Raw genomic sequence first — 23,939 nt, forward strand, 5'->3', positions numbered from 1 at the left:
CTCACTACTGGTTTTATTCTGAAATTGGAGAGGGCTTCCTGTCAGAACAGCCTCTGCTGCTATTATTTTGAAACTCCCACCGGATCTCCAGGTGTCGTTTATATGTCGTCCACTTCCGGACTCTCACCGACTGTCCTTCAGACAGTGAGCCCGACCATGAGCGCTCTTCTGCGGGCTGCGCGTGTGCTCCTCCTCGGCCTCCTCTGGGTCTCCCTCTCCCCGTCCTCCTCCTGCCGGGTCCGGATCCCGCCTCACGACCAGGTGGCCCGGGTCGCCCGCTTCGTCGCCCACCAGTGTGACTGGGCCTCCATGGCCACCATCTCCAGCCACAAGCCCGTGGTGGGACAGCCGTTCTCCAACGCCTTCTCGGTCAGCGACGGGCCGGAGGGCTCCAGCTCCGGGGTGCCCTACATGTACCTGACCCGGATGGAGATCTCCGTGCAGGACCTGGAGGTAAGCTTCCAGTAGTCCATCTTACTGTTTGTAGTGTTTAAAAGTATCCTAAAGAAAGCAACAGAGACTTTTAAGGTCAAACAGTGATCTCCTGTAGTATCTATACAAAACTCCCATAGGGATTGTTAGTGTTTAAAGTATCAAAGACCTCAGTGCAAATTATTAAAACTGTTGTTAACAAGTTAGACTAGAAACAGTACCATACAATACTTCTAAAGGGATTCATAGTATTTTAAGTAACATAGACTTTACTAACAACTATAGAGGCTTCCATGAATATTGTTTAATATTTTTTCTTATTATTTTAGTTCCACAGCTTTATATCAGTGTCTGCAGTGTTCACAACTATTACAAATAAAGTTTCATAAACATTTAAATACCTCCAGTGGTAGTTCTTTAACAGTGATATGGGAGTTGTAGCGTTCAAAAAATTATCATAGACTTTTGTTATTTTAGTAATAACACAGTTACAAAACCTAAATCTGTGATTCAGATTTTGCAGATTGTGACTTTTTGGTACTTTTGTTCTTATTGTTGTGTTTAAGAGTCGCTTTTATGTTGTGCGTTTGGTCACATTATTAGAAACGTGCAGTTTAGGATTTATGCAACAGCAGAGGCTCCGCCATGACTCAGCAGTTCCTTCACAGAGTGACTCAGCAGTTAAAGTCAAATGTCAGAGCCAGGAAGTCATGTGACAGGAATCCACTGAGTGACGAACGCAGCAGAAACGTACAGACAGTGAAACGTTTTATTAGTCTGTTGATGTCAGACCAATAAAACCAAAGTCAGGTGATGTAATTAGTGTCATTTCAAGTGTGAAAACTGAGTAGATGTCAGTTGAAGTGTCCGGTGAAAGGAGATGCAGCGGCGGCTTCAGTGTACAGCGGTGTGAAAAAGTGTTTGCCCGCTTCCTGATTTCTTATTTTTTTGCATGTTTGTCACTTAAATGTTTCAGATCATCAAACAAATTTAAATATTAGTCAAAGATAACACAAGTAAACACAAAATGCAGTTTTTAAATGAAGGTTGTTATTAAGGGAAAACAAAATCCAAACCTACATGGCCCCGTGTGAAAAAGTGATTGCCCCCTAAACCTAATAACTGGTTGGGCCACCCTTAGCAGCAACAACTGCAATCAGGCGTTTGCGATAACTTGCAGTTTTTAAAATTTCAAAAAAATCTTGCTGGCCTGTTTGTGGAGGGCAGTCTGAAGATGCATTCTTATTGTTGTGTTTAAAAGTCGCTTTCATGTTGTGCGTTTGGTCACATTATCAGAAACGTGCAGTTTAGGATTTATGCAACAGCAGAGGCTCTGCCATGACTCAGCAGTTCCTTCACAGAGCGACTCAGCAGTTAAAGTCACATGTCAGAGCCAGGAAGTCATGTGACAGGAAGCCAAAAACAAACAAACAAACAAACAAAATCCAAACCTACATGGCCCAGTGTGAAAAAGTGATTCCCCCCCTAAACCTAATAACTGGTTGCTCCACCCTTAGCAGCAACAACTGCAATCAAGCGTTTGCGATAACTTGCAATGAGTCTTTTACAGCACTGTGGAGGAATTTTGGCCCACTCATCTTTGCAGAATTGTTGTAATTCAGCCACATTGGAGGGTTTTCAAGCATGAACTGCCCTTTTAAGGTCATGCCACAGCATCTCAATAGGATTCAGGTCAGGACTTTGACTAAGCCGCTCCAAAGTCGTCATTTTGTTCTTCTTCTTCGTCTGTCAGCCTCACTAGAGTGCTGTATCAAATTCACATCTGAATCCATATAAGGTTCGGCTATTATGCAACAGATGTTGTTAATGTTCCCTTAATAAGAGATGAATGGAAGTGCTGAAAGGAGCTGAAGTGCAGTAAAATCTGTCTGCCTGCAGGTGAACCCTCAGGCGTCTCTGTCCATGTCTCTGGCTCAGACTGATTACTGCAGACAGCAGGGCTTCGACCCTCAGAGTCCTCTCTGCGCTCACATCATCCTGTCTGGATCTGTGATGGAGGTACACGCACACACACACACACACACACACCTGTGTATCCAGGTGGTGAAGTCGGAGCAGTCACATGACCCTCCCCTCCCTCCTCTTGTCCAGGTGAACGGCACGGAGGCGGACTTTGCTAAGAAAGCTCTGTTCAGTCGACATCCGGAGATGATCGACTGGCCGTCTGATCACAACTGGTTCTTCGCCAAGTTCAACATCACACAGGTACCAGTACTACTACTGCAACTATGAAGTACCGCTGCTGCTAATACTACTACTACTACTGCAACTATGAAGTACCGCTGCTGCTAATACTACTACTACTACTGCAACTATGAAGTACCGCTGCTGCTAATACTACTACTACTACTGCAACTATGAAGTACCGCTGCTGCTAATACTACTACTGCTACTGCAACCATGAAGCACCGCTGCTGCTAATACTACTACTACTACTGCAACATGAAGTACCGCTGCTGCTAATACTACTACTACTACTGCAGCTCTGAAGTACTGCTGCTGCTAATACTACTACTACTACTGCAGCTATGAAGTACTGCTGCTGCTAATACTACTACTACTACTGCAGCTATGAAGTGCCGCTGCTGCTAATACTACTACTACTACTGCAACTATGAAGTGCCGCTGCTGCTAATACTACTACTACTACTACTGCAACTATGAAGTACCGCTGCTGCTAATACTACTACTGGTAGTGCTTATATTGTTACTGCTAATACTGCTACAGCTATAACTACTGCTACGACTAATAATACTGCCTCTACAGCTACTGCTATTGTTACAACTGCTAATACAGCTATGGCTAATGCTAGCGCCCCTGCTACTACAGCTGCTACTGATACTTCAACTACTGCTAGTGCTACTTTAACTAGTGCGCTAAGTCTGCTGCTACTACCACTGTTAACTAGTACTAGTGCTTATGTTGTTACTGCTAGTGCCACTGTTGGTAGTGCTGTTGCACCACAAGTATTGCAAATTCTACTATTGCTACTACTGAAACTACTAATGCAGATGTTACTGATAATGCTAGTACTGCTGTAACTGCTACTGTTACTACAAGTACTATTACTAGCAATGCTACTTCTAGCTCTGCTACTGCTCTCAATGCTACTGCTAATACTGCTACTGCTAACACTGCACCTACAACTACAAATACTACTGCCACTGCTAGTACTGTTACCACTACTACAACTACTGCTGCTGTTGCTATAAGTACTATTACCATGCTACATTACTGCTCCTGCTTTTACCACTGCGTTCGCTGCTACTACAACACTACTTTGAGCATTTAATCAGCCAATCAGAGGGCAGGGAGTCTCGTTAACGTCCGTGTTCCTCCTCCATGTCTCAGGTGTGGGTGTTGGATTATTTTGGCGGGGTGAAGACCGTCACTCCGGAGGAATACTTCCAGGCAACGCCGCACAGGAAGCACCACTGACGGTCAGAGCTGCTGGTTCTTGTAGTTCTTTTAGTTATGTTCGTAGTTCTTCAACACTTTAAAACTACAACACGAGTCCATTTAAAGCCACGTTGATACACTTTCAGGCAAAAAGTGCTAAAATGTGTGAAACATTCAGCGGGAAATATAAAAATCCAAGCCAGTGTTTTTGTTTGTCAGCTGATCAGATCAGGATGGTTAAACAAACAGTTTAATTTCAAGTCACTATTGTAAAATGTTACGTGAAAATTGTGAAAGTAAGTAAAAGATTATAACATTTTAGTCAGAATTATAAGACTCGCATGTATCACGAGTCAAAAGTTCTGCTTTTTGAGTAACATTTAGGAAATTTTAGGTCAAAATGATCATATTTTGAATCCAAATTAAGTCAATATTTTGAGATTTATAATCTAAATTATGGGTTAGTGAGCTAAAACTGTGAGACGTTAAAGAAAAATGAAGACACTACGTCAGTATTTTTACTTTTTGAGTCAAATCTGGGAAAGTCGATCATATTTAAAGTCAAAATTCTTACGTTTTAAGTCAAAGCTGTTACCGTTTTGTCTATTTTTAGTTACTACCTCATAATTTGGACTGCAAGTTAAAATTCCACGATAAATCTCACAGTTTTAACTGCACATGAGTATTTTCTTTTATTACTCCAAACTTGAAACTTTTTCCCTGAAGGAAGTCAGCGTCCCCAGCTCGGCCTGATGGAGGCGCTGTGAGGAGACGCTCTGACTTTAAACGGCTGCGTCTGCTTTTTAATTCTCACCAGCTGACTGGTTCTCTGCTCAGGAGGCCGATGGTGCACGAGCCGGGGATCGAACCTGCGACGTGGGCGGTGTGCTGCAGGTTTGAATCCCGCTCTCGTTCTACAGGACGACATCCCGATGTCAACTATAAACTCTGCGAGAGAAATCGCACTCCGGAGCTGCTTCCTGACGTTTAGCAGAATATAAAACTAACGCATGTTTGATGGGAAAACTCACAGACGATGATACATTTCAGCTCCAGATGTTTCTTTCAGTCTCATATTTTAAATTACAAAGCAGTTTGAAACGTTCAGATTAGTTTTAGTAGATGCACATTTTCTCAACATTAATGAATATTTTTTTTAATTTGGCGACATTGAACATTTTAATAATAAAATAATGAATAAAAAGTCTGCTGGAGTTTAAATTCTCCGAAATGAAAATGTATCATCTCTTGTTTTTTCCTTCCAATCATCAACTCCAATAATCCTGATCACAGTATCGATCAAAACAATCAACAGTGATTCTTCCTTATGGATCAATCAGCTGATCAGTGTTTGTGGCCGGTGTCTTTTCTTACACAGAAATTCAGACTTGAACAGTGAATCTCAGGTTTCTGCTGCTGATCAGAGTCAAAAGATATAGATGTGTGATTGTATATGTGCGCACAGGTGTGTGAAATAATATCAGGTGTGTCGTCAGTCAGAAGCCAGCTGCAGTGCTGGAGTTTGGCCACTGGAGGGAGCCGCTGAGCTTCTAATCAAACCCATAAAAACAGACGAGGAGGCTTCACGAATACCAGAAACACAATTAAATAGTTTTCATAATTTGCCTCATGTGCAGAGGCAGAAGGCTTTCAATAAGAATCTAAAATAAAACATATAAAACTACTAATTCCATTTAAACTTCTCTCTTAATTGAAAACATTTTTAAAGCTCTGTACCTTTTTATAAATTTGCTGTGACAGGAAACACACTTTTATTTCTCTTTTTCTCACTTTGGTTTGGTTTTGTGGCTCAGTGCAGCTCCACACACCAAACTCCATTCACTAAAACTAAGATTTAAGGTGTGTGATTTGATGGGGTTTGCACTAGAACGGAACAGCAACAAACTGCACTTTATAACTTTGTCATAGACGAACAGAGTAAACAGAAATACAGATTCAGATGTGGAAACAGGTTTGACAAATATTACAGGAGTATTACGACAAAATGTTGATCTACAGATGCCATAATTAAATTAACTAGTTTTAAATACAGATTCAATAGGTTTATTATTGGCAGGAGCTTCTAATTATTTCTACTAAAACAGCTTCTTTCTACAAGAAAAACCAAAGGTTCAGTGTATGCAAACAGGTTTATTGATTCTTTAGTCATCATTTAATGACTACATCTCCCATGAGTCTCAGCAGTCAGCAGGCTGTTAAAAACCTCATGGGAGCTGTAGTTCTTGAATGCTAAATAAATAATACTTGTTATGAATGTGAGAGTTCGTTGTTTAAACCTTGGAAACAGTAGTTTGACAAAAAAACATCTTGACTCAAGGTTCACTTACTAGTTTTCAAACACATCTCATGTTCTTCGTTCCAAGAGATTTTTTATATATGTAATATTTCTGATAAAATGACAAAGTGTTCAGATATTACTGAACTCCAGATCAGCTGTTCATTTATCTTCAAACACAAACAGAAGCTGAAAGATTTTTCAGAAAATACCACAGAAACGGCACGTAAATGGGGCGGGGCTTATCCTCCGTCAGGGGCGGAGCTTCAGCTCGTCTTCCAATGCGATGTGGTCTGTAGAAGATTAGTTATTACATAATTCTTCTCGCTGCGATAATAACTTTGGTGACGTCTTCTGAAGTCGAATGGATCTGTTTGTGTGACGCCTTAAACATCTTTATACTCCAACAACTTTACAATATTCTGCTTCTTCATGCTGGCGGGAAATAATGCTTTCGTAATGTCATAAGAAGTCTTTGCTGTGAAATTTCATTTTTTGAAAGTATATAAACAGATGATTTGCATAAATAAAGTTTGTGCTGAAAACAAAAAACGGTTGTTTTTTTTGTAGATTTACTGTATAAACATCATCCAACACATTCAAGACAAATGTATCTTTTTAGTTTGAGGACCAAAGTCTGTGGAAAAAAAGAGGTATTTTAGTTGCCAACCAGTTCTGAAGAGAGTTGTGTTGGATCATCTCTGGTAAACAAACGCTTTGCAACATGGAAAAGGTTTAAATCAAAAGACTGTAACATGATCTAAATGCAGTTTTTATTGAGTCATGTTGATAATGACTGTATGAGTATTTTTATACTAGATGAAGCAGCAGTTTTCAGGTGCGGAGGAGGAGGAGGAGTAAATCAATGACGAGGAGTCCCAGAGTCCTAAAGACGTTTAAAAGACGATGCAAAAAAGGTAAATCAATGCTTCTTGTAGACCTTCTCGTGTTTCTGGATACAACTCTGTACTTTACTCTTGCACCTGTGCTGTCAGGCAGCATATTCTCTAATGGCACGATTAATGCAGTCGACACTCGTCTTAAAGTAAAGTAGGAATATTTCCACAACTGTCTCCAGAACAAGCAAAGATTACAGAAGATTTAGAAAAAGAAAAAGTCTGTTTAATCGTCTTTCCGATGCCGTAAATCACTTCTGCAACCCTTCAGGTTTATCTTGAGACCTCTTGGAGGGCAGCGACCCCCAGGTTGGGAACCACCGTGTAGTTAATATTCAGTGTTTTTAAGTCAGGTCAAAGACTTTTTTACTTAATGGCCACAAATTACAACTATACCTCAGAGCAGTTACAGAGACACCTCTCTCCTTAGATCCGTGATTTGGGCGTCGAAAGGCTCCTTTTAAAAATGAAAAACGCCTGTAAAAAACAAAAAGAAGCATGTAAATAAAACACTGAGAGAAAGCGAACCGTCCTCCCTGCGAGTCGGGTACAGATTAAGATTTTTAAGATTTGCTCTCTGCCGAAACATCAAAAACGCCAACAACAACAAAAAAGAAAGAAACAGACATGAAACACTGAATTTCTGTTTCCATGTGTGTGTAAGAGTGCGTTCATGTGTGGGAGAAAGACTCGTATACGTAGAAAATGTGTCACCTGGCGCAGCAGCTCCTCACCACTTCCTGTTCCACTTAAAGACGAGAGAGGAAGACACAAGTTTGGTTCAGTCGTCTCAGGTCGTTGCCGGTGACAGAAACCAGTTTGAAGAAAAACTTCTTTTGGGGAAACCAGTTTGGGATGGAGCTCCAGACGTGGCTATCTGGACTGCTGGTCCTCGCCTCTGCGTTTCCCCCGGCAGGTGAGACTCATCAGACGCCCATCGACACAAATCTTTCACTTTGAAATCTCACGAATGAAAGCTTCAAAGTTGCATTGACTTCCACTCAGATTCAAAAATACAGCAGCTTCACTAGAAACTTTTTTTTTTCTGGCATTTTTTAAAGATAGAAACAAGACAAACAATTTATCAATCGACACATCAAATTTGAATATGGGTCTTTGATGAAAACCGTTTTTTTATTTTTAAATGTCGATTTTTGCAGGCAAAAAGAGAAAAAATATGTTGTAAACTTGGTGATGATGCATTTTCGAGATACTCCGGTTGGTTTTGAAAGGGTTTCATGAGGTTTTCTCAGCTCACAACGGAGCTTGAAATCGTTTCAACTGATCTGAAAATGTAAAAGAAATCACAAAGTTACTTCTACGTAAAGATGTATAGCTTCCTGTGGGGAAATCTGAATGGTTTCGACAGCAGAAAATTACAAACCAGTGAAGAAAATACCAAATGCAAACGTTACAAACAAGGAGAAAAGAGGCTTCTCTCTGGCGGCCATGTTGGAGAGCCTGCTGGTTGTTTGTGTCCGTCGCAACAGAATCAAACTCGGTTCATTTTTGTTCAGTTTTGAGAGTAAACAAAGGATTTCTTTGATCCATCCAATTGACTTGATTTTGCATTTAAAAAAATATTAGCATATTAGCTAGTTAAGCTAACTGTAGCAGCTGCTCAGCTAATCAGCACTGTGTTATTGTTAACATGGCAGATTAGCACGCAAGCTAACGAATGCGGTTGAAGGCAGCATGAGTTTCAACAGAAGGACTAAAAGACTCTCCAGGTTTTTGTTGTTGAAGAAGTCAAAGTTATTATTATTATTTCACTAAAGTAAAATACTATTTGACTCTTTGACACTTTAGATGTTTTGTTTTTTTATGTTTTATCTGACGTTTCGTCAGTTTTTGTTCTGTGGTTCTGAGGAAACAATATTTCATTTCAGTTTTTTTTTTATTTTGTAGTTGGATTAATATATAAACTTGAAGCTGAACTTGCAGATGCAAACATGTTTTCAGCTGGATGTCTGGAAACATCAAGTGACACTTGTAGACCTTATACGTCCTGTAGAAGTCCATACTTTAACAGCTGTCATGTTAACAAAATATAGTCAAATGGTACAATTAATACATAAATTGGTAAATAAAACTTCAAATTCAAAACTTTTCCAGAACCTTCCATGTTACTTGTACTTTTATTTTATTTTATTTTACTCAAGGTCGTAGCAGCCAATCAGGAGCTTGTGAAAAGGCCAAGTTGGCTGAAATTAGCCATAATGGTGGTAAAGGTGATCACTGATGGTGGTGGACCAGTCAAGAAAGCATGCGCTCCAAACACTCGATCTCTTAAACTGGTCAAAAGCTAAACTGGTACTTGTGGCCAGAACAGGTCCAATATCAGCTTCACCGCTTAAAGAAACCTTAAACCATCGTAAACCAACTGCAATCCAGACCATCTAAAGTTTAGAGCGTTAAAGGTGCACTATGTGATTCTAATCCAACACACGTCTTTGTGTCAAATTCATTGAATATCTCCTCTCGGTCCGCTAGCTGTGCGTTCAGTGTGAGCGCTGAAAAATACCCCGGCTCTGTAAACGGGAAACAAGCAAAGAGGCTCGGACCGAGTCACCCAACACTGTTCCACGATGTGTGTGTCAGGTGACGTTAAACGACTTGCCCGCGGACATTCAGCTGACTCTCTAGTTTAAGATCTGCTGCTGTTGTGATGTTAGCTGTAGCAGGAGAGTTGTGAGCGTCGCTGTCTGGAGCTGCTGTGCTGCTCTGGGAAACCGTCTCGTCCTCTCTGGCTGTTAGCTTCGCAGCAGCAACTGTAGCGACAGTTTGCTAACGTCAGTTGCGTTACCTGCTGTGTCGCTGTTCGCTCTGTATCGTGGTGTTTGTCGTGTAAAGACCAGTTAAGCCTGTTGAGAATGCCAGCAGCTGACAAACAGTCTGTGAAACAGTGAAAAACAGTAACATCCAAAACACGTCAAGTCTGAACAGAAAACAGAAACCTGGTTTATTATCTGGTTAAAATAACATTTGCAGTACGTTTGCAGAGCGGCACGGAGACAGCGACATGGCCGCCTCCATTTTAGAACCTCTTCCAGCACTGCACTTCATCGAGTGTTGGTTTTCAGCTGCGGCGAAGGGAACTGAAGCGCAGCTGAATAACAACACATCTGCAGGTATTTAGAGACGAGAGGCTCTCTTCTTTACACCACAGCAGCTTTGACTTCTCCAGACTCCATTCCTAATGACAAAAGAAAACGAAATAAGTTGAAGCGAGTCGAGCTGACGGAGAGAGGAGCAGAAACAGGTTTCTTCTGTTTGAGCTTCTTCTAAATCCTGTGACAGAATGAGTGCGAGCTGTGGCTTCTGTGTTTCCTTAATAACTGCTGTGTCTCAGCGTGTTACAGACTTTACACCAAACCACAGAAATACTGGCTAATAACAGTTAACGGAAACACATTCTTCATTAAAAATGCCACAAATCCAAACATTACGGTTGTTTTTCAGGGATCTGAGAGATCGTGGCTGTTGTGTATCGATTACAGGCGTATTAATGGGAGATTACCATAAAAGAACATTGAATTATCGTTAACACCGTTTGTATTAAACGACCCCCGACTGGCGACGCTGCACTGGACGTGACGGCTTTTCTTTCAGCCTCAGGGACTAAATCGATCCCTGAAGTGCTGACACGACGCCACGCTGTTTCCTTACCAGCTGCCGTCTGTCAGACTTAGAATAATAATAACGGGTAATAAAAGTTAACGGAAACACGCTCTTCAGTGGGAATGCCGCAGAGTCCGGCAGTAATGTTAGAATCGTGCTTTTTCTGTCTCTTCAGTAGATCTTTTTACAAACTAGATGAACTCAAACGCCATTAAATGAACGTTGTGATCCTCTTAAAACAGCTTTACATTAGAGGCGTTTGATTTCTTTGTTATGTGACTAAATGAAGTCAAAGTGCTGCTTATTTCAACACGAGCTTCTGTTTCCTTAATACCAGACTTTACTTTAAACAACAGAAGTGAGTACAGTTAATGTAAAGCTCGTATCAGGGACTTTTAAAGGACTCAGTCAGGCCAGCTGTTGCCATTAGGGGACTTTGATGCCCTTTGTGGTTTACAGGGTTAATAAAAAGCAACATTCAGTTGTAACAAACATCTTCAGTTTGTTTTTTTTTAAGATCTACGTTCAAAAAGAGTTTAATCAGTTAGATTTCTGCCATATTTGAAGGATGTGCAGCGCTCGGTGTCTGCAGCTGCCTCTAATGTAAAATAAGTGCTGACACAAAGTGTACGAACTCGTGCGATCACGTTACAGCTCACTTTTGATCAGTGAAGAAAGTTAATTGACCACAAAGACTGAACCCCCCCCCAGCTCAGGAAGCAGCTCTGTGGGTTTCGAGCTGTGACTCTTTCCCAACCTGAGCCTCAGCTCGGTGTGATCATGTGACCGAGGCTGCTGCGGTGACCGAGAACGCTCTGCGCTCCGAGACGACGGTTTCAGTCCTCACATGTACCCCAGAAACCCAGCTGCAGGCGCTGCCCCCCTGCGCCCTTCTGTACGTCTTTAGTGAAATCTGTCAGGAAGCAAATGGAGTTTGGTTTGCTGCGTCTCAGCGAGGTGAAGTCCTGCTGATGGAGGCAGGAGAGGAGAAGCTCGGCGGCAGGAACACAGAGAGTTCAGCACACGCGTAGAGAGAGCGGCGAGGTGTCCTGGATTTGACTTCAGGTGTTCAGGAACTCGAGCAAACTGACACTTTTCTGTCTGTTGATACACTTCACTTCACTTCGAAACACGATTTTAAAACGTGACACGAAGTAGCTTTTTTCAAACTGTCTCCTTGTGATCATCAAACAGACGTAATCTCCTGCAGAAACGAGGCAACACGCCAGATAAGAGCTTTCTAGCTGACTGCAAAGATAAGTGGATATCTCTCTGAGTGGGAACTGATAGTGTAACTGCTTCCAGTGACCTTCAGTACAACATCCACAGCACGGCACTCTGGGTAATCCAGCGGGGGGGAGTGTCCGCGTCCTTTACTGCAGTCAAAGTCTGAAGTATCATCAGCAACATGGAGTTAAAGTGAGAGTCGTCCCTGTGCAGTAAAACGCTTCCTGTCAGTGTTTTATTATATCTGATGTTTCTGGATTCATATTCCTGCTGCATTCATGTGTGTGTTGCATTTTACTGCTGCAGATGTTTCAGGTTGAGCTCATTCTAACTGCTTTATATCCTGTTGGGCAGTTTAACCTGCAGCAATGCATCATGGTCTATAAGACCATCAGGTGTTTGCAGCGTCGCCGTCCTGTGAGAACCACGTATCAGAGAAACAGCCTGTTTTCCAGCTGATCCGATACGAGGTTTTCCCTGCACAGGAAGTAACTGAAGCGTCAGACAGACGCAGTGAAAAGTCCAGCGTTTCCCTCTGAGTCGGCCGAGTGGACGGAGAAAGTAAAGCAGGTTGTGATTATTTAACAAAGCAAAGCTGGATTGTGTTGAGATCAAAACATAACTGCATGAGAGAAACTTCCTGCTGAAACACATGAAGATGATTATAGTCTGTTCGTGAGTTCAGCCTCGTCACAGACATCAGTTCTCACTAAACACCTACAGCCACTGACTGCAGGTGGAGCTGTTGTTAGCTCACTGAACCGGCTGGCAAAGCTAACGTTAGCATGCTAACATCTGAGCCGTTGAGAGTAAAAGAGGTGATGTGGAGCTCGGTCGACGTCTCCGACCTGAAACCTGATAAATGCTGTTTAATAACGACGTCGGTCTGGAAGATTTCACTGAAATAATGCAACACACCTCAAATTATGAATGCTAATAACGTTTGACTAAATGAGTAAATAGCGTCAGTTAGCTTAGCATTGTCAGATATTTCCCTCTAATTATTAACTGTATGAATACCACTAACTCTGAAACACCCAGATTTCTCCATGTATCCGGACAGAAATAAAACAAATACCTACATTTACTAAAAATGTATCTTTTAGCCTCAAACAGAACAGTGACTTCCTGTTTACATAGTTGATTGCTCCTGATTGGACAGCGCTACAGATGTTTCCTAGCAACCGATTTACACGTTACTAAAGTCTTTTACTAACTTTAAAGGAGCTGTAAGCAACATTCACTGCCACTAGATGTCGCACCAGCATCTCAGATCAAAACAAAAGGGCGCTACAGCGCACCAGACTCCATTAAGAAAAACTGTAATTTTACCTCACAGATCATCGTAAAACACACTTCATTCAAAGTGGACAGAAACAACGAAAATTCACCAAAACCGGCTTGGTTAGTCTTTCCACTGTTCCAGCAGTCACCAGCTCTGGTTTGGTTGAAATAAACCCTTAATTCACAGCGTTAGATGAGAAGAGAAACAGCCGTTATATCGCTCTGCACACGGAGGGACTCGCATTCGACGCGGCCAGACCGGCTACCAAAACAGAGAACGGAGAGGCCGCAGTCATCCTCTGCTCAGGACGCCATCACTCCACTTAAATGTTGTTTTCTGCTATATTAATGTTCAGAATCTCGTATACAGAACCCTTTAATGGTGCTACCTTGAAACTAGTTAGTAGTTACTGAGAACTTGAGTTTAAAAAGGTCAAATTATTGTTTTGTTTGTCTTTCCTTTGTGTCGGATTTAGAGTTTAGAGTTTAACTGAATGTTTCGAACGGGGATTGTAAAGGTCAGGAAGTCACAGTTTCACGTAACGCAATGTAACATAGCAGCTTGTGATGAAATGTCACTGTTGTCTGCACACGTAGAGACACAGAAGGGAGAATAAATCAGTTTCAGGTAGTGAAATGTGTCAAGACAGAACAAATGTGGTGTAAGACTTTCTGGTACCTGCCGGGACCTTCAGCAGTTGTTGAAGTTGTTTTTATCTTGGTTGAACTGATGTTCAGAAACCCAAATATAATATATAAGAAGCGTGGGGGTTCAGCCCTGTATGCGGCCATCTTTGATTGACAGCAATTAGGCCACATCCCTTTGTCTGGGGGTTGTTGAAAGGCATTCTGGGAAGGGAAAAGGAGTTAATGAAAAATGGAAATTCAATTAATGCCAACACTGAATACCCCGCTCTCTTATGAAAGCTGCAGCCTTCTGCTTTAAAGTTGTGCAACAGGCTGAATTATTAATAAAGACGACGTCAGTCTGTTTTATTTTTGTAGTTTCATTCAGGAAACTGGCGCTTCTCTCTGGGCATTTGAACAGGTGTCAAACACAGAATGAGCCGTCTAATAAAGTGCTTACCTTCACGAAGCCGCTCGTTTTCTGTTTCCACTCGACCCGATTCAGCCGTTTCCAGCCTGCTGCTCTGATTACACACGTGGAACATTTCAAAACACATTTATCTGAAGCTGATACTTCTGAATGAATCAATCTAATCTGAATGTGAATATAAAACACACACACACACACACACAACACTCTGACGTCAAAGTAAAACTAGTTTTCCATCTGTCTGGTGGTTGGAGGTTAAATGTTGACATTAATTTGACATTTTAATATCAGCAGTTTTGTTCCAGAGAGAAGAAACAAATAATGTAGCTTGTGAGAAGAGACGTTAACGTGGCAACAGAAGTCGCCAGTTAATGAGACTGACTGAAAGGTTTATTCGAGGGTGTTGAGGGTCGGATAAAGTCAAGGACGTAGGTCCTCCGGGGGTGGAGGACCCCCGGACAAAACATAAAAAAAAATAGAAATGTTATTGTTCTTATTATTTTATTATGATATACATTTATATCACCTAGCAAATAACAACTTATGATTAAATTGGTTATCATATGTTTCACAATAATGACCGTACACCGTTAAAATCCACCAACCCCATAATTACCTCTAATTTCTATAATAAAGACCTGATATTTTGGTATTTTACAACGAACAATGTTATGAAATAAAATATAAAAAGTTTGACAAATTAAAACAATTTCCAACGTCAACAATGAACCTTTAAACTCAATACATTTGTATTTCTGTTTTCACTACAAAGAGCTCTGTATTTTATTGCATTATCTGATGAGCAGTTCTAGCGTCGTCTTAGGAGAATTATCCGTGAATTTTAATTTAGTAGATCGGAGGGCTTTTTTCTGCCCTGAGTTGTGTCTGCAGGCTTCCTCACAGGAGCGAACACGAAGAAAGTAGGGACGCTTGTATGTTACCTGAGAGGGAAGATCTGGAGCAAAAAAGTTCGCAAATCACTCGCTACTGCTTGAGTGCTAATAAATTAGCATTTTACCATTTTTTTACCACCCGAGGTCTTCGCTCATCTGGATTTTGGTGGTTGGACAGTCAGAGGACACAGTTGAATGAATCCAACTGAAACTGTAGATGTTGGGGTTTACAATCATATAAGACAAAGAAAAGCAGGAAAATGTTATTTTTGAGAGGCTGGAACTAGGTATTTTGGGGTATTTTTGCTTGAAAATGATTTAAACGATTAATCTTGTGGTAATGCAGTTGAGCGGAGACTGTTGATGCGTTCAAGGACATTCTGACATGTAGAAGAGTTCAGTGCCTCTTAATGTTGTGATGGATAACTTTGCTGAATTTTGTGAATGGAAACAAACTTTGACTGTCTGTGATGAGTCATGAAGAATTCTGATAATTATGAAAACATGTGATCAAGCTTTCCGTTAATGTCTTGGTGAATTACTGAAAGAAGTGTGTACAGCTGAAAGCTCTGGTTAGACTGAGTCAGTTTAGCTTCCAGTAGATCCAATTATGATTTTAATTCAGTTTCAGTGGAAACTAACTGAGTTCATCGTATCTAGTTCTCCACTTCAGTACTCCAGTTTGTACTTTATGTATTTTCCTTTTAGGAGGGAATAAACACACCAGACACAGCGTAACATAACACATAACACAAACATAGACTTAACCTGATTAGTAAAAAAGCAAATCAGACTAGACCAGAGAACTGTAAAACTCAGCTCATATTGCAGTAACTGGGCGTAATGTAATGCCATTTACTTAAGGACATATTGTTAGTTGCCAGATTATTAATTAATTAAAGGTTAAAATGTTTAGTTTTTGTTAAAACTGAGGCTCTTATTTGAGCTTTTTGTTGTTGTTTGTGCAAATGTAAGTAAATTGTTCATTTTTCATTTCATTTCTGATTCTGATAACATAGATGCATGTTAACTTTGATGAATAAAAGAATAACTCGAAGAGCCTCAGTTGTCTTTACTTGAATATTTGAGATTATTACAACACAAATCTGATATCAGAGAAGAGCTTGGTACGGCTTGCATGCATGCACACAGTCAATATCAAAAACGTAAAGTAACATTTAATTCGCTCAGCTTTATACAGTATGTCGCACGTCATACAGAATCTCGTATAATCATGGTACCAGACGGGAGGCAAAACAACATGCGCGTTACTCGGGGACATCAACAAGGTCGACATCTTATCGTTACCTCCAGACACCAGAGTCTGCTCACATAACGTTTGCCAAGTGTGAAGGACAGTGAAGCCTCTCAGGTCAACTAACCATGTCAGTACACAAATTCAAACAGTCTTATGAGACACAGATTCAAACATTCATTTATGGTCATAAATATAAATTTCTCCCACAAATTATTTTCATTAATGATTAGCCTGGCAATTAGAAAATAGTGAAACATTTATAAAGGTGACATCTTCAAATGTCTTGTTTTGTCTGTCTAAAATCTCCAAAATTTTAATTAACTAACAGATATGACAGCAGCAGCGAATGTTTTGTCTAATCAGTTACCAAAATAGTTGTTGATCAATTTTCTGTCAAGCCACTAACTGATTATATTGACATTCAGTTCTAAGTGCGTCCAACATTGTGGAAGCCATAACTGGGTCGTGATTAGTTGGGACTGGTCCATTATTTTTGGTGTAATTGTTATTTCCAAAAATGTGAAGCGTTGTGGGACATTTTAAAACTGGTTTCTAGATGAGGAGTAATTATTTAGATTTGGTCTTATTTACCTTACGGCAAGAGAAGGTACCAAAATAACTATGAGCCGGTAGCGACCGCACAAGACTCCGCAAAAACAACACAGTGTCATCTGCGTATAGTGTTATATGATTTTCACATTCGCAAGTGAAACGGTGGCTCCTGTTTGTGGCCAGATTGATATAATAATGACTGTAATAGTGGACATCCCCCTGCGAGTTCCTCTTGAAAGAGATAAGTTTATAGAGACTACTTTATTTGTAGTTTTACCACCTGTTAAACAACCAAATCTCAAGAGGATTTTAAAAAGAAAAAAACGTTGTATTATAACGTTGTATTATGTCGAAAGCCTTAGATACTTTTCCTCCACTTCATTTTAGTGGGAAACATTTTCTTTCTACTCTCCCTAATTTATGTTATACATGTAGTATAATGCAACTGCTAATATGATTACTAGTCCTACAACAACCAGGTTTACTGCTAATAGTTAATTTTCACTACATTTTTTATCATTTATTTATTTCTTTGTTTGACACCACTTTATTTTAAGTCCTCCATTTAAGATTTAGAAACATTTAATGAACACATAATAACTGGTTTATAACAGACTAATGTGGTTGTAAGCAGATCTAAGTGTTTAATAATGTATTTTAATGTATTTGTTAACTATAACTGTATAAACACACAATGAATGATAACACAGTAAAACAGTTGTGGTAATATGTCTTCATAGGTGAAGTTAGAATTGTTGACAAATACTGTACATTAATAAACACTTAAAGAAGTCCTTATATCTGCTTACAACTACATTAAAGTTTTATTAAATTAATTAATATTCTACTTATAAATGCCGTTATTGAACAGGTACCAGAGATAGACATTGTTACACCAGATGTAATTTATAATTTGCTGCCCCGTCGTTGGTCCATCTTTTGAAATCAAGTAACACAACTACACACACACAACAGTGTGTTTATTAATATGCATGTGTCTACGTTGTGTACATGACAGGTACATATGTGTACGTGTACGTTACCGCTGTTATCACGACTATTAGAAGAACAGTTGTGTACTCAGATCCTTTACATGAATAAAAATAGCAATGTAACAATACTCTGTTGCAAGTCCTGCATTCGAAATTTATATTTAAAGTAAATAAATTTAATTTAAGTAAAAGTATGTAACATCAGAAAAATGCACTCAAAGTAAAAGTACTCCTTTTGAAAGAATGGCCTCTGGCAGAGTGATATAATTATTATTATTATTATTATTATTATTATTATTAAATACAGTATTACTGGATTATAACTACTGACGCATTAACATACAACTGCAAACCGTCGGATGAATGTAGTGCAGTAAAAAGTACAATATTGCCCTCTGGAATTTATTATAAAGTACCACAAAATGGAAATACGTAATTGAAGCACTCAGCGTCCTTTTAGCATAAATAAATATACAAACATACTTTTTTCAGAGTACTTCATCACGTTCTTGTGGTCAGGTTAAGGCAACACCGTGCACACTGCTACAAAAACCGCTGCTTCTTCTCTTTTTAGATGTAATTTTTCTTTTATTCAACCTTCATTTATACTCAGAAAGAACAGGAGCTCTCTTTAACCGCTTTGCAGTAGGTGTGGATACATTCGTGCACAAATGATCCCTTTACTATTGATTTACTTCTACTACATTAATCTGACAGCTTTAATCACTGGAAATGTAGATTTTACTATTACTAGTACAGTATTTGAGTAAATGTACTTTTCCAGTATAGAAGAACTACTGCTGCTATGTCTCTTAATTTGAAAATTTTGACCACAGTTTTGACTGTCTGCTCTTTCTTTTACATTGTTTTCTGTTTTTATTAATCTAAAGCACTTTGAGCTGCATGTCTTGTATGAAAGAAGTTATATACTACCACGACTGTTAATACTACTACTGTACAGTATGACGGCCACTGATGTACAGGTGTGGAGATGAACGTGTGCACAAATTATTATTAATTAAATTATAAATGTTTTTTACCTGTAACTCTTTATATTTCCCTCTATTACATTTATCCGACAGCTTGAAATGTAGATTTTACTTTAAAATATGACAAAAGCTAAATATACAGAAAGTAGAAATACAGTACTTGAGTAAATGTACCTCATTATTTTTACCTTTGTAAGACCGACTGCTACTTCCTCTTTTTATTTTGAAACTTTAACTGTTGTTTCTGCACTTTGAGCTGCATTTTTTATATGAAATGCTTTCTATATATACAGTCGAGCGAGTTTAGTACTATCTATACTGGTAATGCTACTAATTCTTAGTTCGAGGACTTCTAATATATACAGCATTTACTTCTCCTGCATTATTTAATTTCACTTTTACATAAAAAATATGAGAAAAACTCCTAAAATATAAAGTTGGCCTGCAGTATATAACAAAGCAGTTAGACTCAACTACACTACAGGTTAACATGCAGTTATTTTTAATACTCTGAAAGACACAATAGTTAAATTTGTTGTAAATTTATTGCTAAAACTTCTCACTTGAATTTGACCTTTTTTAAAGCAGGTTTTGAATAGAACTGTATGCATGAAACTGAGCTGATCGCGTGTACATGACACTCGCCCTGCTGCGTTTATCAGATCACAAGCCCACCCGACCACACACACACACACACACACACACACACACACACACACACACACAAACCACGACCACACACACACACACACACACACTGCTGCTGTAGCGCTGGCTTCCTGATGTGCTTATATTCGAGCTATCTCTGCTCTTATCTGACTTCATTTATATCGGGCGTACCGTCGACAGAGGCCGAACACACTGAAGTGACCAGAGATCGCTGAGCGCGATAATCTGGTCTTTCATCAGCGTTGCCATGGCGACGTCAGAGCACGGAGGCTGATGCTGTGATAAGAGGTGTGACACGTGGGAAGTGGGTTTGTTTCACACACAGATAACGTCAGGTAGCTGTTGAAGCACAGTAAGGCAGAGCTGGCCTCTCTAGGTTTGCTCATGTGGTTAGGACACGTTCAAATGTAGGTAGAAACTTTTCATTACCGCTTCAAGTCATCGATCAACTGTTTGGTTATAATGGGTTTTAAGAAAAAGTGAAAAGTGTGTTGTTAACAGTAAAAAAACACAATTTACACTTTCAGAAGAAAGAGCCTGTAAATCATCACGTTATCACTCAATAAAACTTCCTGCTGTGTTTAAGCTGAACCTAAAACTTGGAAACAGATCGTGTGTTTGTGGTTCGAGGCTCCTCTTCCTCCTCTTCCTCCTCGTCTCATCGTGGCTCAGCTGTCTGTCAGCGATCTCATTAGCTTTAACTCGTCTTCCTGCGACCCCGGCCTCCACCCGCTTTAATAGCTTCAGCTTCGCGTTTCACCCACCGTCTGCGTCGACGTGTCGTCAGGAGAAGATCAGTAACGTCAAGTCTGTCCAGAAAACATTCAGGAGTAGCTGCAGGTGTGCCGGATCCACCGAGTACCGTACTTAGGTATCATCCTCAGGTACTTGTATTCGCTTCACGTGACAGCTATAGCTACTGCCGATGCCTCAGCCGATGTGACGTCACTGCAGACATGCGAGTCGATAAATGCCAAGAAATTAAAATACAGAAATGCCAGAGATACGTTCAGAAACAGTGTCAATATATTTTTACATTAAAAACGTCCTGCTCAGAACATTTCTTAGTCGCAAGTCACAAATATATATCGTTAAAGAACCTAATTAAAGGGCACCTTGTAAAGGTCGGTGGGGCTCCATGCAGCCTGAAGCCCAAAACTCGTCCTTCATCCTGCAGATACACAGCTTCATGTTTGAAAGGCTCAGTTCCTCAAACAGCTGCTCGCTGCAGTTTCTATCAGACCAACAGGAGGAAACAGAGCATCTGCTGGGGACTACTTCCAGCGGCGGATGAATCCACATGTGGTGCTGTAGTGAGTGTTTGGGGCAGCAGGACGGTGTGTGTGTGTGTGTGTGTGTGTGTGTGTGTGTGGGTTCTTTTACTGAACGTCTGTTGTTTTGTTGTTGGCTTCTTGCCATTAAAACACTGCAGCACGTTACCGCCTGTGAGTGGCGCGCTCTCCCTTCGTCTCGAGTCTGTTGTTGCATCCTGAAATGAATCGTTTCTCATTATGAAGAGAGAGAAGGCGTTACTTTCTGAACAGATTTGTTCGACAGAAATAAAAGAAACCGTCGCCTCTGAACTCAGATAAACGTCTTTTCTCTTCCTGCTCACGTTTCCGTCACATGAAGCAAAGAAAACATTTAGACGCTAAAACTAATTTAAATCCTAACGTCAGGGCATAACGACTGGGCCGCTTTCATTTTCACGTTAAAATCATCGTACAGCACTCTGCCCGACTCCTGATGCGCACACACACACACACACACACAGTCATACGTGTACACACACCCACTCTGAAGCACACACACCTGTCAGGGTGATGGAGGAAACCACTGAGCTTCATCAAACGCATTCACACACACACTGCAGAACAACAACTGTATTAACCCTCTCAGCGCCCGCATCCCGCCCACTGCGGCACGAGCCGATTGGTCTATCACCTCTGGTCCTTGAGAACAAAATGAGCTGTCATTGGTTGCATCCCCTCCGTGTGTGTGTTGTCACGGCGACCCATGCGAGAATCACTTTCAAGTCCTGGGCAGAGAGAAATAGTCGGACACTGAGTTTAAACAACAACAAGAAAAGAACAAAAGCCAGATTTAGCATGTTAATAACTACAACTCCCATGAGCCTCTGCTGCTGCTGCGAACAAAACGTGTCATCATAGTTTGCTGAATTCATCCAAATCTGAAAGTGAGTTGGTTTAAACTGCAGCGAGTAATTCCAGGTTTCTACTTCAGCTCCAGAAACTCTGTGATTGGCTGTTTGGTAGTGAAATGCACCTTGGGAGTCGTAGTTGACGTGTTCCCATTAGATAAATAACGTGTGCGCATGTGGATCTTAAAAACATGTGACAGAAAGGTAATTTTGTGCATTATTGTGTCCTAAAATATCACTAACATATTTCTGAATCTTGTGTTTTTTCCTCCCGTGTAATCACTGTTTGATATATTTAAAAAACAACAGTTTTAATAATTTATTCTCGTTTGCTGAAGACGTCCACAACAGCGGCTTCAGCTGCTTCTTAAGCCGTGTGTTGAATAAAAGCTGCTTACAGCCTAACAACAGCAGTCTCTGTGTGTGACCCGTGACCTCTGACCTCCACAGAGGCCTTGGCGATGTACGAGCCTGGGCTGTGTTACATCCTGGACGGCTTCCTGGGCCTGTACGGTCTCATCATCACCGGCATGTTCATCAAGGAGAAGGTCAGTCGCCTGCAACTCGCCGTCTGTACTGCAACAGCTGCTGAGCGCACCACTAATCTCTCCTTTTTATTTTATTAAAACGTTTTTAGTTCTTCAAAACCAAGGCGAGGGCGACCGAGGACAGCATCTACAGCGTGAGTCGGCAAACTTTAATCATGTGACTTAGTTGTTTTAAAGATAAATATTCTTACAGTTTAACTGTGATATTGTATCTTGATGCTAACTGCAGCCGTCCTTCCTGAGTTCTCAGTAACTAACTCCAGCTTCACTAAACCAGGTTGCACCATTAAAACTTCAGTAAATCTGTTGCTAGGAAACATCTGTAGCGCTGTCCAATCAGGAGCAGTCAGCTCTGTAAACAGGAAGTCACTGTAGCATCACAAGCTAGCACAACTTCCAAATATTACAGTTTTTAGAGGCTTAAGGATAAATCTTTATAAATGTGGGTATTTGTTTAATTTGATTATGCTAAGCTAACTGACATTATTTACTCATTTAATCAAAAGTTATTAGCATAATGGATTTTGTTACGTTATTTCAGTGAAAAGTGATTTTAAATCTTCCAGACTGACGTCAGTATTAAACAGCGTTCATCAAGTTTCAGGTCGGAGACGTCGACCGGCTCAGATGTTAGCATGCTAACGTTAGCTTTGTCAGTTAGCTAACGACAGCGCCACCTGCAGTCGGAGGCTGTAGATACTTAGCAACCTGTTTTAGTGACGCTGACGTCGGAACGAGGCTGAACAGCTGCTGCATGTTATATTTATTTTATTATCCGTTTCATACACATAATAATAATAATAATAATAATAATAATAATGATGATCTAGATTATGAAGCTTCTGGTTTACGCTGCGTGTGTTGTGTTCAGGATCTGAAAGGTCAGGACTCTGGAGGCTACGCCCCCCTGGTGAGAGGAGACCCCGAGAGAGGAAGAGTGAGTCTCACTTATACAATACATCTGCCGACCAGCAAGGCTTTAGCTTCGCAGTATTTCAGAAAGTTCCCCGCTGCTTTTATAACTTTTGGGTCTTTTCACGGTTCTCTCAAGGTTCTTTGTGTTTTTTATGGTTCATCAAAGACCCTTGAAGAACCACGAAAATCTGAACGAACTCTGAAGTAAAAGGTTCCTGACAAATCCTTAGAGAACCACACAGTCCACAAAAGAACCTTAAGAACCCGGGGTTCTTTCAAGGTTCTGAAGCGTTATTTAAAGGACCCTGGAGAACCCAAAGGGACCCCCAAAAGAAGTGGGGGGGAACCCTAAGAGACTCCTAAAAGAACAGTCGCAAATCTCATGAAGAATCTTGAAAGAACCTCTTTGAACAGAGAACGTTGAATGGAAGAACTCGTGAAGAACCCTGATCATCTCGAAAGGACTAAGAACAAGAACAATAAAAGAAAAACACCCAAGTACCATTACAATATTCCTAAAAACAGTGATCAAAGAACCATGAACCCATATGAACACAAAAAGGACTTTAAAAAACTGTAGAGAACCCAAAAGACCACAAGACAAGTTTGACAAACTAAGAACTAAGAACCCTGAAATGGTCGTGTAGAACCGTTAAACATTGTATTAAAAACAGTTCTTTAGACGACTGAAGAACCTGAGGTTCTAAAATCCTGAATTAACTTGAAAG

General features: G+C 40.4%; 2 protein-coding genes across 3 annotated transcripts in view; both read left to right on the forward strand.

Moving 5' to 3' along the window:
• The first annotated feature begins 3 nt into the window (after positions 1-3).
• Positions 4-6,701, forward strand: creg1 (cellular repressor of E1A-stimulated genes 1). 2 transcript variants are annotated; one of them, XM_044187640.1, is made up of 5 exons: positions 4-453; positions 2,332-2,451; positions 2,545-2,658; positions 3,806-3,894; positions 4,671-6,701. In XM_044187640.1, the coding sequence occupies exons 1-4, from the start codon at positions 103-105 to the stop codon at positions 3,890-3,892; spliced, it is 672 nt and encodes a 223-aa protein (XP_044043575.1). In that variant the 5' UTR covers positions 4-102; the 3' UTR covers positions 3,893-3,894; positions 4,671-6,701. The 2 variants fall into 2 exon arrangements, with proteins under 2 accessions (XP_044043575.1, XP_044043574.1); XM_044187639.1 differs by having other exon boundaries at positions 11-453; positions 4,691-6,701.
• A 339-nt stretch (positions 6,702-7,040) lies between these two features.
• Positions 7,041-23,939, forward strand: part of cd247 (CD247 molecule) — a 20,221-nt gene continuing 3,322 nt past the window's right edge. Inside the window, exons 1-5 of the mRNA XM_044187646.1 lie at positions 7,041-7,066; positions 7,801-7,961; positions 22,199-22,296; positions 22,386-22,430; positions 23,168-23,233. Coding sequence (XP_044043581.1) covers positions 7,056-7,066; positions 7,801-7,961; positions 22,199-22,296; positions 22,386-22,430; positions 23,168-23,233 — 381 coding nt within the window. The 5' untranslated portion in view covers positions 7,041-7,055. The remainder of the gene's footprint in view (positions 7,067-7,800; positions 7,962-22,198; positions 22,297-22,385; positions 22,431-23,167; positions 23,234-23,939) is intronic.

The sequence above is a fragment of the Siniperca chuatsi genome, linkage group LG24, assembly GCF_020085105.1.
Source record: "Siniperca chuatsi isolate FFG_IHB_CAS linkage group LG24, ASM2008510v1, whole genome shotgun sequence".
NCBI lineage: Eukaryota > Metazoa > Chordata > Actinopteri > Centrarchiformes > Sinipercidae > Siniperca > Siniperca chuatsi.

Bases quoted from the DNA above. Each gene is read 5' to 3' on its own strand.
- creg1 (XM_044187640.1), top strand. From the start codon at position 103: ATGTCGTCCACTTCCGGACTCTCACCGACTGTCCTTCAGACAGTGAGC. The intron at 454-2,331 runs GTAAGCTTCCAG...GTCTGCCTGCAG, and splicing joins TCTCCGTGCAGGACCTGGAG to GTGAACCCTCAGGCGTCTCT. The intron at 2,452-2,544 runs GTACACGCACAC...CCTCTTGTCCAG, and splicing joins TGTCTGGATCTGTGATGGAG to GTGAACGGCACGGAGGCGGA.